This window comes from Bubalus kerabau, chromosome 9, assembly GCF_029407905.1.
Source record: "Bubalus kerabau isolate K-KA32 ecotype Philippines breed swamp buffalo chromosome 9, PCC_UOA_SB_1v2, whole genome shotgun sequence".
NCBI lineage: Eukaryota > Metazoa > Chordata > Mammalia > Artiodactyla > Bovidae > Bubalus > Bubalus kerabau.
In genome coordinates this window covers 76092370-76108808 of record NC_073632.1, presented here as the reverse complement: position 1 = coordinate 76108808, position 16439 = coordinate 76092370, and the positions used below count along the sequence as shown (strand labels likewise).

General features: G+C 39.0%; 1 protein-coding gene across 1 annotated transcript; it reads left to right on the top strand.

Moving 5' to 3' along the window:
• Positions 1 to 11301: 11301 nt before the first annotated feature.
• Positions 11302 to 12014, top strand: LOC129659899 (NEDD8-like). The gene has a single exon (XM_055591427.1). It carries the CDS (start codon positions 11727 to 11729, stop codon positions 12012 to 12014), a length of 288 nt encoding a protein of 95 aa, XP_055447402.1. The 5' UTR covers positions 11302 to 11726.
• Positions 12015 to 16439: the final 4425 nt, after the last annotated feature.

Here is a 16439-nt window from a genome sequence, read left to right as displayed (position 1 = left end):
CTCTCACATCCATACATGACTACTGGAAAAACCATAGCCTTGACTAGGTGGACATTTGTTGACAAAGTAATGTCTCTGCTTTTTAATATGCTGAGTATGTTGTTCATAACTTTCCTTCCAAGGAGTAAGCGTCTTTTACTTTCATGGCTGCCATCACCATCTGCAGTGATTCTGGAGCCCAGAAAAACAAAGTCAGCCACTGTTTGCCCATCTATTTGCCATGAAGTGATGGGACCAGATGCCATGATCTTAGTTTTGTGAATGTTGAACTTTAAGCCAACTTTTTCACTCTCTTCTTTCACTTTCATCAAGAGGCTCTTTAGTTCTTCTTCACTTTCTGCTGTAAGGGTGGTGTCATCTGCATATCTGAGGTTATTGATATTTCTTCCGGCAATCTTGATTCCAGCTTGTGCTTCATCCAGCCCAGCGTTTCTCATGATGTACTCTGCATAGAAGTTAAATAAACAGGGTGACAATATACAGCCTTGGCGTACTCCTTTTCCTATTTGGAACCAGTCTGTTGTTCCATGTCCAGTTTTAACCGTTGATTCCTGACTTGCATACAGGTTTCTCAAGAGACAGGTCAGGTGGTCTGGTATTCCCATCTCTTGAAGAATTGTCCACAGTTTATTGTGATCCACACAGTCAAAGGCTTTGGCATAGTCAATAAAGCAGAAATAGATCTTTTTCTGGAATTCTCATGCTTTTTTGATGATCCAGCAGATGTTGGCAATTTGATCTCTGGTTCCTCTGCCTTTTCTAAAACCAGCTTGAACATCTGGAAGTTCACAGTTCACGTATTGCTAAAGTCTGGCTTGGAGAATTTTGAGCATTCCTTTACTAGTGTGTGAGATGAGTGCAGTTGTGCGGTAGTTTGAGCATTCTTTGGCATTGCCTTTCTTTGGGATTGGAATGAAAACTGACCTTTTCCAATCCTATGGCCACTGATAATTATTAGAGAAATGCAAATCAAAATGACAATGAAGTATCACCACATACTGGTCAAAATGGCCATTATTAAAAAGTTTACAAACAAGAAATGGTGGACAGGATGTGGATAAAAGGGAACCCTTCTACACTATTGGTGGACATGTAAATTGGTGCAGCCACTGTGAAAAAAAGGGCTTCGCAAGTGGTGGTAGTGGTAAAGAACCCACATGCCAATGCAGGAGTCATAGAGACATGGGTTCAGTCTCTGGGTCAGAAAGATCCCTTGGGAGAGGACATGGCAATCCACTCCAGTATTCTTGCCTGGAGAATCCCATGGTCAGAGAAGCATGGTGGGCTATAGTCTATAGGGTCACATAGACTCAGATAGGACTGAAAGGACTTAGCACACACTATGAAAAAAAGTATGGAGGCTCCTTGTGCTGTGTATGTGTGTGTGCTCAGTAGCTTCAGTTGTGTCCAACTCTTTGTGACCCTGTGGACTATAGCCCGCCAGGCTCCTCTGTCCATGGGATTTTTCCAGCAAGAATATTGGAATGGGTTGGCATGCCCTCCTCCAGGGCATCTTCCCGACCCAGGAATCAAACCAGCATCTCCTGTTAGTCTACATTGCTGGTGGGATTCTTTACCATTGAGCCACCATGGAGGTTCCTTAAAAACCTAAAAATAAAGTTACCATGTGAGCCAGCAATACCACTCCTGGGCATATATCTGGAGAAAACTCTAATTCAAAATGATACCTATGTCCCGATGTTCACAGCAGTGCTCTTTACAGTAGTCAAGATATGCTGCTGCTGCTAAGTCGCTTCAGTCATGTCCAACTCTGTACAACCCCATAGACGGCAGCCCACCAGGCTCCCCCATCCCTGGGATTCTCCAGGCAAGAACACTGGAGTGGGTTGCCATTTCCTTCTCCAATGTATGAAAGTGAAAAGTGAAAGCGAAGTTGCTCAGTCGTGTCCGACTCTTAGCAACCCCATGGACAGCAGCCTACCAGGCTCCTCTGCCCATAGGATTTTCCAGGCAAGAGTACTGGAGTGGGGTGCCATTGCCTTCTCTGAGTCAAAATATGGAAGCAACCTAAATGTCCACTGACAAATGAATGGATAAAGAAGATGTAGCATATATATACAATGAAATACTACTTAGCAATAAAAAAAAGAATGAAATAATGTTATTTGCAGCAACATGGATGGACCTAGAGATTATCATACTAAGTAAAGTCAGTCAGATAGAAAAAGACAAATAAAGACCATATGATACCACTTATATGTGGAATCTAGAATATGATACAAATGAACTTATTTGCGAAACAGAAACAGACTCATAGACATGGAAAACAAATTTATGATTACCAAAGGGGAAAGGGCGTGGAGGAGGAATAAATTAGGAGTTTGGGATTAGTAGATACAGACTCCTATATATAAAATAGACAAACAAGACCCTACTGTATAGCACATATTTATTCTAATCTATTTAATCTATTTAATTCTAATAATTTAAGCAGATTAGAATAACTTGGAAAAGGACATGGAATTGGGAAATGGATATAAAAAGGAACGAGTGAAGGGATGAATAACTCAGCTAATATGAAAGGACCTCACAGGACTCCATGGTGATAATGGGCCTTCAACTGAGAACCAGTGATGAAGAAGATCAACTCAGTCTCTGAACATGAGGTCAAAATAATGACGGTTGTGTCAAATTTAAGATCAAATTAAAAAGCAGTTGTTTTAAAAATAAAATTTCCTTTCCTAAGCAAAGGAAATTTTCTCTCAAATTGAAGAGACAATTTTTTTAGCTGGATGATTTTTGTTTGGGGTTAATTGTAGAAGTTATTTATATGTTGTTAAGTGGTCATTGAGTTTTTTTATTTGTTTTATTTTCTTTATTTATTTTGCTTACTGATTCTTATTTATTACAGAGAAAAAAATGAAAGCCAAGTACACATCTAGTAACAGAGAAATAGTTCAGCCAATTGGAATCACGGTAGGGATGTTATGTGAGATTTTTTTTATAGTTATTAAATGGACAAAGTTTTGAGCTTAAAGGTAACAGTCTGATACAAACACTTGGTGGAATATAGATGGGAAGTGAATAAAAGGGAACAAGATAAAAGTAGAGATATTTAAGGGGAGAAATAGTTGTGGTCAGCATTTCTTAAAATCTGAGAGTCCTACCTCAAGTGGGAAAACAATGCTAGGCTTGTGTGCTCAGTTGCTTCAGTCATGTCCAAATCTGTGTGACCCTAGGGACCACAGTCCTCCAGGCTCCTCTGTCCACGGAATTCTCCATGGGTTGCCATACCCTCCTCCAGGGGATCTTCCCAACCCAGGGATTGAACCCACATCTCCTACGTCTCCTGCATTGGCAGGCAGGTTCTTAACCACTAGCACCACCTGGGAAGCAATGTTGTGCTTGCTCCACAGAGAATGATGGTGTTGTCAGAGCATCTTTTCCTCCACTTTTCAGACTCACAGGGAACATGAGCACCTTAAAGCTATAGAGATAACCTGCGTTAAGCAAATGCACCTGTTGACTTCACCTAACTTGGTGCTTCTCAGACTTGCTTGATTAAGCCACCTCTGTTTCTACAAAGAAAGCCATTAATATCTGCCAAACATGCCTTTCACAGCCACTTGGGAAAACACTAGCTTTAGTGAACTGCCTACCATCATCGCTTCATTTTAACCTATATTTTCCATTTCACCTGTCTTTGCAATGCCTATAACTTATACAAGTTTCCTTAAAAATATACACACACAAAATGGTAAAAGTACATGCTTCTTGAAAAATTTTAAACAACAAGAGAAGTAGATTTTGTCTCAAAAATGAGATCGTACCATACATCCAGAGCTGTATTTCCCTTTTCATTAGTAGATCTTTTCCAGTATAGTCACATCACATATATTGTGCTTTTTTAACAACCACAGAATATTCCAGAATAGGAATGTAAATGACCAAGGGCAGGTTTTAGTACCAGGATGGAGAAAGGGGACAAACCCAAAGGACACAGATAGTCCTTTAAGGGAGGGACCCAGTGAAGGCTGCATCAGGCCAAGGAACATTGGCTCTGGACAGCATGAAGGAGTCAAGAGGCACTTTTAAACAGGAGGCAATGGAGCGGGGATAATGCTGTAAAGAAAAGGCTATAAAATGAGAAATCATGGATATTAAGATTAGACTAGGGAGGAAAATGATATATGTATAGAATCAAAACAACATTAAATATAGTTTTAAATATTTGCAATATACCAGATACTAGGCTAGGTGCTTTAGATATTTTTTTTATTCAATCTTCAGCATTCCTTCCTCAAAATTTTGTAAGACAGGTTTTAATACCTCCATTATACCTGTAAGGAAACCGAGAATTCAAAAATTCAAGCAAGTTGGTGAAGGTTGCAATGCTACTAAACGACAGGCTGAGTTGACGCCCTGTCTGTCTGACTTGAATGAGGCAGGACCCCAGTCATCACCTCACAAGTAGCATGTACTAGGGGAGAAAGGCTGTGACTGTCCGTACTTGGTGGGGGGGTGTTGGTGCCATGGCTCAGGACCAGCCGTTTATGCTTGGTGACTTTTTTGATGGCACAGGTGATGGGGGCGGGTGTGTCAATATCAAGGTGGGAAAAAAAATGCCTCAAGGCTTCTTTTCCTGAATATAGAGGTTGTTTTCTGATCTCTTTCCTTTCAAAATCAGCTGAAGAGTGTTATAAAACCAGGCGGCTTGAAACTCTTTAAGCACACATCCTTCTGAGGTCTTCTCTACACTTCCTGACCAGCTTTCTCACACTTTCTCAAAAAATAGTCACTGGCTCTCTACCTTCAGGAGGGCACTGCCCTTCTTCAGCTTCCCATCTCACAGAGCTCTCTCAGCTGCACCCTCAGCATGGCCCCAGCGTGTCTTCATGTCATTAAACTGAGAGTTTCTGGAGAGGAGAAAGAGTGACCTACATCTGCACATGAGTTTAGTGCTTCACCCTGCTTGGCCTGGCACAGCAAGGGGCACAAAGGCAGGGACTCAGAAATGATTGTTGAATGGATGGGAAGGCAACCAGCCACATTCAACAGGGAAGAGGAGACAGGTGTATAAGATCCACTTCCTTGGTTTCCACGGGAATGACATGAGTGGGAAAGGCAAAATGATGTGAATGGACATAATGCTAAGATGATTCTCTGGGAAAGGAGCTGGAACATGTGCAGCTCACTTTACAAAGAGGAAGAAAAATAATTAAATTTGTGTATTTTCAAATGTTTTACTCAATGTTAACTATCAATAGATCAGGTATAAAGTAAAAGTGAAACCATATACCCTTTATATATATATATATATATACACACACACACACACACACACATATATGTGGGCTTCCCTGGTGGCTCAAATGGTAAAGAATCTGCCTGCAATAAGGGCAACCCAGGTTCGATCCCTGGGTCTAGAAGATCCCCTGGAAAAGGGAATGGCAATCCTCTCCAGTATTCTTTCCTGGAGAATTCCATGAACAGAGGAACCTAGCAGGCTACATACACTACATGGGGTAGCAAAGAGTCGGACACAACTAAGAGACTAACACACATACATATATATATATTTGCAGGGCTTTCCTGGGGTTCAGTGGTAAAGACTCTGCCTGCTAATGCGGGAGATGTGAGTTTGATTCCCTAATTGGGAAGATCCTCTGGAGAAGGAAATGACAACTCCTGTATTCTTGCCTGGAGAATTCCATGGACAGAGGAGCCTGACGGGGTACAGTCCATAGGGTCACACAAGAGTTAGACATGACTTAGTAACTAAACAAAAACAGACATATTTGTACATGTCTACACATACAAAATACATATACAATTTTATCTTACAAATGTAATAACTGTATATAAATATCTGTATGTAAACATCTATATCAAGTATACTTTATAGGCCCCTAAGAAGCTTAGTCATCTGTATAGAAAAATCCAGCTCTTGCTGGTATATACAGTTGTAGTCACTGACATATCATGGTTTTATTTTATGAAACACTTCATCATAAATTAGTCCTTTCCATGTTGAGGGAAGATTTCTCGAACAAAAAGTTCTCACAATAGAGATGTTGGTGAGTCACTCTCATTTTGGTGACTCATGCTACTTTGGTTTTATAACCTTTTGAGTAATATGATAATAGTAATGCTTAATTTGTATGTGCCTCTACAGACCTCTGAAAATCACCTAGGCAGTGTGGAGCCACAAATAGAGGCTTTCAAATTTTAATTCCAGCTATACTCCTTCTGAAGTATGTGCATTTGGGTAAGTGCTAAGCTTTCATCTCTCTCTGTGTAAAGAATCTACCTTAAAACAGTCACTTTGAGGATTAAAGGAGGTAATCAAACAAACGTATTTTGCTCCCAAATGTTAGAAGTATTTCTATCCTCCTGCTTCTCCTTTCAATGACAATAAAAGTGTAAGGGGGTGGGTAACTTCCCTGGTGGTCAAGATGTTAAGACTCTGCACTTCCAAAGCAGGCGGCGTAGGTTTGATCCCTGGTCGGGGAACTAAGATCCCACATGTCTTGTGGCATGGCCAAAATAAATAAATAAATAAAAATTTTAGAAAAGGATGACTCCAAGTTTTAAAAACTGTCAGGAATTAGTCATTGGACATTCAATTAAGTTAAACCATGAATTTATATACTGATTACCAAAGTGAGGCTACGATCAGTTGCCCACTTAGATGGTTTGTGTTGAATTCACATTTATTGTCAAGGGTTTTCTGTGTTGTCTATGCTGACATTCAGCCTTCCCTGCAAGGAAAGCCTGAAATCAAGAAGCACGTTGAGCCTTGATGTCTCACAGTATCTTTGAGGGTAGATCATACTGTGTAGATGATAAAAGTGAGCACAGAGAAATCAAGTAATCTTGCTCAAGGTTATAACAAAGCTAGAAAGCATGAGTGGACAAAATTGGAAAGCTAGTGCTTTATATTCCAGAACTCTCTGTGACTTCCTGTTATTGTTGTGACTCGTTTACTTCCTATGGTTTGTATGCTGCAGCGATTTGCAACAATCCAAGGAAGATAAATTGAAGGCCTATCTGTGCCAACCTCCAAATGTTTCAATTCAACCAGCATTTCCTGAGCCTAAATGGCAAATGTTAACTCTCATTGTTTTGTCCATTCTACTTAATCCTCCCTTATTCTTCTTCCTGATAACTGGAAATCTACCACTGGAAATTACACTTTAGATAAATGGTTAGCTCTCTGTTAAAATACAGACTTTTTTTTCCAAATCAGTATCTATTTTCCCCCCACCATATCAGTAATCTGTGCCTTAAAGTGAATTAGCTTGGCTGCATTTGTATAATGACGAGCAAGGGATGTCACAGGCCAGTAAAAAATGAAAAGGGAGGCTGTGGAAACATGTGCAGGGCTTCCTCACACAACACCCTGGCTTGATTCTCGGTTCAACTAGGGCTGTTTTGTCCCATAAAACAGTCCAGGAAAGGATGTGGGATGTGTACATGGTAGAACATCATGCACTTGTTAAAATGATATTTTCCAAAGAAAATTTAATGAAATGGTAGAATACTCCTAAAGAATCATTAGCTGAAAAAAACAGTGACAAAAATTTGTGTTACCACTTGATTGTAATTTTGTACCATATGTGTATATGTATGCATATATGTGAGTATGCATGTGAGTGTACATGAATGTGTGTGTCTGTGTGTGTGTGTGTGTGAATACTGATATGTTGGCTGAGTCAGAGATGAGATTATGTGAGCTTGGCCTGTGGCATTCAATCCACCACGACCTGGCAGAAGTCCTCTGTGAGTTTGGGGCAAACCAGTCTTCTGCCTTTCATAAAATCTGTCAAAACCAGGAGCTGTTGCTGATGAAATACAAACAAAAGAACTCCAAACTGTAAGAAGGGTGAAGATGAAAGGGCTCTGAGACCATCTATCTCCTTTCCATATCCCAGGGGTAAATGCGACGTTTCTTGTGGTGGCTTCCAGAAATGTATTCTCATGCAAGTATGGATCTCACCCTTATCGTTTTTTTTTTTAGATATATGGAATTACAGTCTTCTGAATCATTTTACTTTATACTCCATGTACTTTAGCTTTTCATATCAGTATTTGTTTTATTTCATAAAAATTTATGTAATGCTTTCTATGTGTCAAGCCATCATCTAGCACTTTGCAAACACTGAATCCTTTAATCCTCATAAAAACCTATGAGATGGGTACAGTTCTTGTGTCCACTTAACAGACAAACAAAGTGAGGCACACAGAGATTGTAATACATGCTGTAGTGGCGGAGCCAGGTTTTGAATGAAGGTATGGCTCCAGAGGCTGCACTGAGGTTTCAAAATCTATTTCTAATCACTAAGCTGAGCCTCTGTTTGGTATGTACAGACAGTATATACAAATCTTAGTATATACATGGGATTCCCTGGTAGTTCAGTCAGTAAAGACTCTGCCTGCAGTGCAGGAGACCCAGGTTTGATCCCTGGGTAGGGAAGATCCTCTGGAGAAGGAAATGGCAACCCACTCCACTATTCTTGCCTAGAAAATCCTATAGACAGAGGAGCCTGGCAGGCTGCAGTCCACGGAGTCGTAAGAGTTGGACATAACTTAGCAGTCAACTAAACCACCACCGGTGTATACATAGACATCATCTTTCTTAATACCTGAGTGATATTTCATTTCATGAACAACCATGATCCAATAAATCTATAAATCTGATCTACTATTTATAGGTACTTCGCTTGTTTTCAGTTTTATATTATAAAAAAGTTACCAAAAATTACATTTATCATCTATCTCTGTATAAACACACAAGATAGCCTCAGGATAAATGCTTGGCAGTGATGTTGCAAAATCAAAAGGCCAATTCTTTGAATATTTGATAAATAATGCCAAATTATCTCAGAAAAAATTGCTATCAACCATTCTCTTATTAAAAGTTATGAGAATGCTTATTTTCTTCACACCCAAATGCTCTGGCTTGCCAGTTTATCAACAGGGAAGGGAGGAAGCTGAGATTGGTTTCTATTTGTACTTGCATTTTAAAAATTAAAAATGAGGTTGGACACATTTCTATATGTTTATTGAACAGATAATATTTTTCCTTCTATGAACTTCCTTTTATGCATTTTATCCTTTGTGGTTTCTCCAGTGAGTTTTTTTCTTATTGATTATCAAGTGCTTTTTGTTTTTGAAGGCTATTAGCCTTTTTCTGTCATATGTAATACATATGTATTTCCCCAGGTTGGAGGAAATCAGTGTCAGCCAAGTGAATATTGTGGAATCAGTAGTCTGGACACTTCCAGCAACACAGTATCAAGATGTGCAGTAGTGAATGACACAATGAATAAGTCATGGTGTCCCCTAGCATGTGAAAGTACAGAGTCGAAGGCAGGGGCTCTGAATATGTGCAGCAAGGCATCATGCCCAACCCTCCTAGAAGTTTCCAGAAGGGTAATGTCACGAGATTCATCTCAGGAAAAGACTGAGCTTCCAGTTAATCAGGTACATTGAAAGAGGTTTAAGTACATTGAACTTAGAAGGATTTTCAATAAATGTAATACTTGTTCTAATGGTAGCTCAGGGCAAGGCATATACTTTCAAGTCAGTCCGCCTAGGCTGAAACCAGAGTTTAAATACTATTAGCTCTAGGCCAATTACATAATCTCTCTGGGTCTCAGTTTCCTCACTCATGGTTGGTGGGCAGAGGGTAGTACTCCTCGCCCAGGTGCGAGAATGATATGATAGTGTATGGGAACTGCCCAGGGCAGGACCTGTACCTCAGGAGTGTTGAGTAAAGGATGGCTCTACAGATGGCCACAGAGGAGGCCAAGCGGTCTATCTGATGCATATTCTTCATGGAGACAAGGTATTAAGGAGAATGACACGAAAAAACTAACAGCACGTATCTCTGGCTGGTGAAAAATGAACAGCACGTATCTCTGGCTGGTGAAAAATGAAAGTGTTAGTCACTCAGTTGTGTCTGACTCTTTGCAACCCTATGGACTGTAGCCCTCCAGGCTCCTCTGTCCATGGAATTCCCCAGGCAAGAATACTGCAGTGGGTTGCCATTTCCTCCTCCAGGGGATCTTCCCAACCCAGGGATCAAACCTGGGTCCCCCGCATTGCAGCAGATTCTTTGCCATCTGATCCACCTAGCTGGTAGGATTGTGGAAATTCTATGTTTTTCTCATTTGTCTGCATTTTCACTAGTGAACAAACATACACTTTTACCATTGACATAAAATATTACTTTTAATAACCTGTTCTCTCCCAGTAGACTTTGTTTATTAACCTCAACTAACTCTGATTCATACCAGTAGACTTTGTTTATTAACATCAACTAACTCTGATTCCTACCATGTTCCTCAGATCTATCAATCACATCTAGCTAGCTAGCTAGCTCTCCAGCCATGACCTTTCTACAAAGAATTCATTACATTCTAAAGTGAAAACAGGTCCAGGGGAGGAAAAAAGAGAACACAATGGAAAATACATTAAGTAGGTTCTAAGATCCAACAGAGCTGTTATATTTTGAGAACAACTTTGGCTCTGAGCTTCCAGGAAGACAAAGCAAAAAAAGGAAGAAAAAAAAAAAAAAGATCTCATTTCCTTTACAGAAGAAAAAAGTTCCCCAGGGAACTTTTCTAGTTGAAGAGGCAGTAGGAGATAAAGAAGGCAACATTTTCAGAAATGTCAGCTCATACTAGTATTTCTTGAAATGTCTCTCAGTAAGAAGTAAGGTAACAATGAAACCCAGTTAAGACAATCTGGGGACTTATCCGATGGCTCCTGGGCTTCCCTGGTGGCTCAAAAGGTAAAGCGTCTGCCTACCTTGTGGGAGACCCAGGTTGGAACCCTGGGTCGGGAAGGTCCTCTGGAGAAGGAAATGGCAACCCACTCCAGTACTCTTGCCTAGAAAATCCCATGGACTGAGAAGCCTGGTAGGCTACAGTCCATGGGGTCGCAAAGAGTCAGACACGACTGAGCGATTTCACTTACTTCACTTATCCGATGGCTCAGCGGTAAAGAATCTGCCTCCAATGCAGGAGATGTGGGTTTGATCCTTGGGTCAGGAACATCCCCTGGAGGAGAAAATGGCAACCCATTCCAGCAATCTTGCCTGGGAAATTCCATGGACAGAGGAGTCTGGCGGGCTACAGTCCATGGGGTGGCAAAAGAATCAGACATGACTTAGGGGCTGAACAACAAGACAATTTTGCAAGTCAGTAAAATAGCATGGTCCCAAAACATGGTTTTTGTAAAGTCAGAAATGATTAGAACTGGACTATATAGTGACATGGAGACACTGCTTGTCCTTCAAAGAAACCCACGTAATGAGCATTTTGCAACACCTTCACCATAATGTGTGCATCTTTCTACTGGTGAGGTATTGGCTTGAACCACAGAATTTATACATGTATGAATTATCTTGAGAACTAAATTATGTTTTCTACTTTTGTTTTGTTACACCACACCTAATACACTTGGCATTTATAACTCACTAACTGCTTTGATCCAGTGTCGTATATACATTCCTTTTCATCTTTAGCTGTTGATATATGAATTTCAAACACAATTTATTTTTAAATTTACTTTGGATAAAATCTATTTGGTGGTTTGAATCACATAAAGTTTTATGAGAAAATGTTACAAGTAAGGTCCTTTTATTGCATGAAATTCAGAAATGCTTTACTATCAAAAATTGGGACTGAGAGAGGCATCGGCGACCGCAGCGGTAGAAGCAGCAATTTATCTGTGTGCAGCCCCAAACGGAGAGGAAGATGCTAATTAAAGTGAAGACGCTGACCAGAAAGGAGATTGAGATTGACACTGAACCCACAGACAAGGTGGAACAAATCAAGGAGTGTGTGGAGGAGAAAGAGGGAATTCCCCCAGAGCAGCAGAGGCTCACCTACAGTGGTAGACAGATAAACGTCAAGAAGACATCAGCTGATTACAAGCTGTTAAGTGGTTCAGTCCTCCATCTGGTATTGGCTCTGAGAGGAGGGGGTGGTCTTCAGCAGTGGTGGACCCTGCTCCATTTTACCTCCTTGCCCTGTCACTCATAATGAGGCATCATATATCCTCTCACTCTGTGGGACTCTAGAGCCACTGCCCCTCCCCTGGCTGCCCAGTCTGTTGGTGGGAGACTGTGAGGACCCTAGGAAGCAGTGTTCCTGGCCCAAAGGGCCCTTGCTGGCTATTAGGTTTTAGTTTGCAGTCCTGTGTGCTTCCCTCTCTTATGGCTGCGTCCCTGATTCTCAATAAAATATTCTTTGGCCAAAAAAAAAAAAAAAAATTGGGATTGAAATGCTCCTTTTAACTTATATCATTTAATCACTTTGCATATTTAGAAAACACTTCAAATTGATGAGATGCTGTCCTCATCAGAATGCTTGATGTTCAAATTTAGTCATTGCTCTGATTTCCCTGCATTGTGTGTTTTAAATATGAAATTTAAAGTAATCCCCAGGTTTACTTAGGTATGATAAAAAGAGAGAGAAAAACACACAAAATCACCCCTTTTTACATGCAGGTTGAGGCAAATAATCATAAATTACAACTACTTCAGTAACTCACTTCAAAAATGTATTCTGAATAAAAATCTATTCTTAACTAACCAAGTTGGGGTAAGGAGGATTGATTTTTTTTTTTCCAGAAATGGTTTTGTTTCTTTACCTTGTTGATATACATCCAAGAAAAACTAAAAGATCACAAATGTGAGAGAGTGACAGATTTACCTTTTCAATTGCTAGTATAATTAGATAGATAGATAATGATAGAAGATAGGCAGAAAGAAGGAAAGAAAGAAAGAAAACAGATTTCTTTTGTGTCTATTTTATTAGTTGCCACTCTTTCATCAACTCAAACAATGGAGTTTTTTAACAGCTTATACTATGGTTTTCTTTTTTCCCAATTGGTCTTTAATCTGCTTCTAAGACTTAGAAAGAAAGTTACAGCAATGTACTATACCTAGTAAACTCTTATTATCTTCATTAGTGGCTTGTATTGTTTTAACATATTTCCCCTTGACATGGAAGACTATTCCACTATCAAAATATTAAAGCCTTTGCTGGGACCTATCTGAATTTATGTTGGCAGCTTATTATTTAATTTGACTTTTACCACATGAAAACTGAAGCAATGTAAGATATGGCATTAACTTTTGGATACTAATACATATTCTTTTTACATTTGTGAAAAGCCTTGCTTCTTAGTCTAAGTGCCCTCTGAGAACAACTGAAGGACCCTTTTAGGGTGAATCATGCTGTAATGAGGCTTCTCTTCTTTTCTGATAACTAATCTCCCTTAGAGGCTGACCCAAATGTAGTCACATAAAGATAAACTTCACTGTAGTAGAGTGTGTAGTCTAAACTATTATTAACAAAATAATGTGAATCAAAGTAATTTTTCAAAACTAAGTTACAAATTTTAGGCTCTTGTGAAATTTGAAGCACATTTTAAAAGCTAATTGAATAGTTATATTGTTAATGTAAGCAATTTTTTCAGTGTTTTTCTGAAAGCAGCTTTGAAACAAGAAGACAAAGATAAAATGATGCTCTAAGTAAAAAAGGTTATTCAGAAAATGAAGCAAATTTAACGACATAAACAAATCATTACTGCTAGTAAAGATAGCAAGCTAGACTAAATAGTGCTCAAATAGATGCAATAAAAACATTAGTCCAAATAATTTCTACACTAGATGAATTAAAGGGTCCTATGTAATAAATTTCTACCAAACTATGCTGAGTATACACTGTTGATGGCTAACAGTTAGTGGGTGCTTGTCAGATGACACACTCGAACAGTATCATTGAATTCTCACATGAACTCTTAGAAGTAGATTCTATTATAATTGTGTTTTATCAGTGAGGAGACTGACATACAGAGAGGATACAAAGTTACATGGTTATTAAGTGGTATACAGCCAGGATTTGAACCTATAATTAGGCATCATTGTCAAATATCTTAATCACCATATAGGCTGACCTGGCTCCTATCTATATTAATTAGTGGTATTTGCTTGTTATAAACATAAGTTACTACATGACAAGCTAAGTAACAGTGGACTAGAAAAGTTAAGGGAATTATCCCAAGTCTTTGGGTTACTTAGTAGCAAAGCCAAGGATCTCGGTTTCCCTGTTCAGTGTGTTTCTCAAACCTGTGCTGCCTCCCAGTTATATAATATGTGAAGAAAGCCAGAAAGTAAATTTAGAAAGATAATCTGTGGTCAGATGACCACAGAATAATTAAACATCATCAAAGTCATTCAACCATTTCAATTTACAGTGCCTGTCTAGGTGCTTCCTCCCAACCCCACCCCCACCCTCCAGTTTTCTATTCATCGGGGCATTTAAAAAAATCACAAGATATTGATCTAACTGAATTTCTTAGACATGTGAAATTCTGCCACAAGTTCTGAGTTATGGCCGTGAAGAAGACACAGTTCTAGCTCACTCGTGCATTATTTTATTAGAAGCTAGCTATTGTTTGGATCACAGATTTACAAGGTAGGAGCCTTCTGAGCTACTCACCTAACATCTTTTATTCATTTTAAATTAACCTAGAAATTAAAGGGAATTACTTTTATTAGAAAGAAAAATTGGTTGGTGATTATCTGAATAGTCACCAGCTTGCATTTTATTCTCAGGTCAAGGCTTGAGTTGCTTACATAACCTTCAGAAACTCAATAAATTTCTCCCAGTCTTAAGATAAAAATTATGAACCTTAATTTCATCCTGCTTTCTGCCACTTAACACTGTCCAGTAGTTCTCCTATCTGTACTGTGTTCCCCTTATCAGATGATATGGGATAAGCAGAGAAATCTGAGGAGGTGTGATTGCATTCAAGTGTGGGTGGACTTTTCCCTTTCTTTCCCAAATGCTGAGCCGTGGGTACTACCCCTGTAAGAAGCACTGAGGCACAGCTGCAAGGAATGGGGCTGAGGCCTTGGAAGGAGACCCACACGACTACACTGCTGGTTATCAGTCACATAATCTTCCCAGGAGAACGCTTTCAATACTCGACAGATGCCCAAAAATAATGTGCAAACCCACAAGCCTAGCAATTTCACTTTTAGCAACTCACCCTGGTGTCTCAGTGGTAAAGAATCTGGTAGAGACAGGGTTTCAATCACCAGGTCAGGAAGATCCCCTGAAGAAGGAAATAGAGACCTACTACAATATCCTTGCCTGGGAAATCCCATAGACAGAGGAGCCTGGTGGGCTACAGTCCATGGGGCTGCAAAAGAGTTGGACATGACTTAGTGACTAAACAACAATAACAACAATTCACCATATACAAAGATTTATTCACAATCATAAAAGAATCCAAACCACAGCATCACTTCAAATAGTGAAAAAGCAACAATTCCAAATTATATACAGTACAACCAAATCTGTATATGGTAAAAGTCTAGCAATAAAGTATTTGTTAAATACTTTAATGCCATGAAATATTTTATAGCCATTCTAAACACAGAATAACTGTTGGTACAAGAAAATGGCAATAAAGAGTTCACAAAATATGATCTCTATTTTTAAAAATTTTATATTAATACTCTGAAATGTAATAAAGATTATAGTTGAGAGGTGCAATTACTGGTAGATTTTACTTTTTTCTTTGTGAATTTTCATATTCCCTTAATTTTCCTAAATGAATTTGACATATTCCCCCAGTCTCATCTGTAAGTATTAACTCTTGAATTACCACTAAATTTGATTCATTTCTTATCTAGATTCCCCTCCTGGCCAGGTGCTGTGGCCATGACATCTGTCATAGGTAATGGTGACCCATCACTATTTCCTAGTCTCAGTTTGACCTATTTTTTGGGGTTTGGTTTTGGTTGCCATTGTTTTGTCAATATTCTCTTGGTAAGGTCAAGGGGAAGGCCTGATAGGATAAAACCTTTTTCCTTTCAGTCATTCTTGAGCATCTTACTCACTGCTGTGAGTTAAATGATTAATAACTTATTCAAAGCAAAGCTCTGATGTTACAGAAAAGAGAAATCTTTCTCAAATCAATTTTACTAATGTTATGTATGTCAGAGTATGTTATGTCACAAGGATAATCAGGCCTGTGAATGAATATTTATATAAACACTGACAAACAGAATGGTGTGTATAATATGATGACTTTCTCCAAATTCTCTTTCTTACATAATAAATGTGTCTCCAAAGTAAACAGGCATAAAGAAAAAATTGTGACCTTGTAGTTGAAAGGAGAAGAAACAAAAACCTTCTTATAAGATAAATATTCTATTTGTAAAGTTTTTGACTGAAAAGTTTATCTCACATTTGTACTAAACATTCAATGTCTATAGAAGGGTATAGGAGAGTTTTCCTGGAGGAAACTGTTTATCTGAACAGTTTAAGTTTTGTGTGGGCTCGGTTTCATGCAATCAGGTTTCACTTCCTGTAATAGATTGCTATTTTTTTTAACCCGTGATGAAGAAGCTATGTCAGTTTATATCACAACAACTTGTTCAAGCTAGC

Bases quoted from the DNA above. Each gene is read 5' to 3' on its own strand.
- LOC129659899 (XM_055591427.1), top strand. From the start codon at position 11,727: ATGCTAATTAAAGTGAAGACGCTGACCAGAAAGGAGATTGAGATTGAC.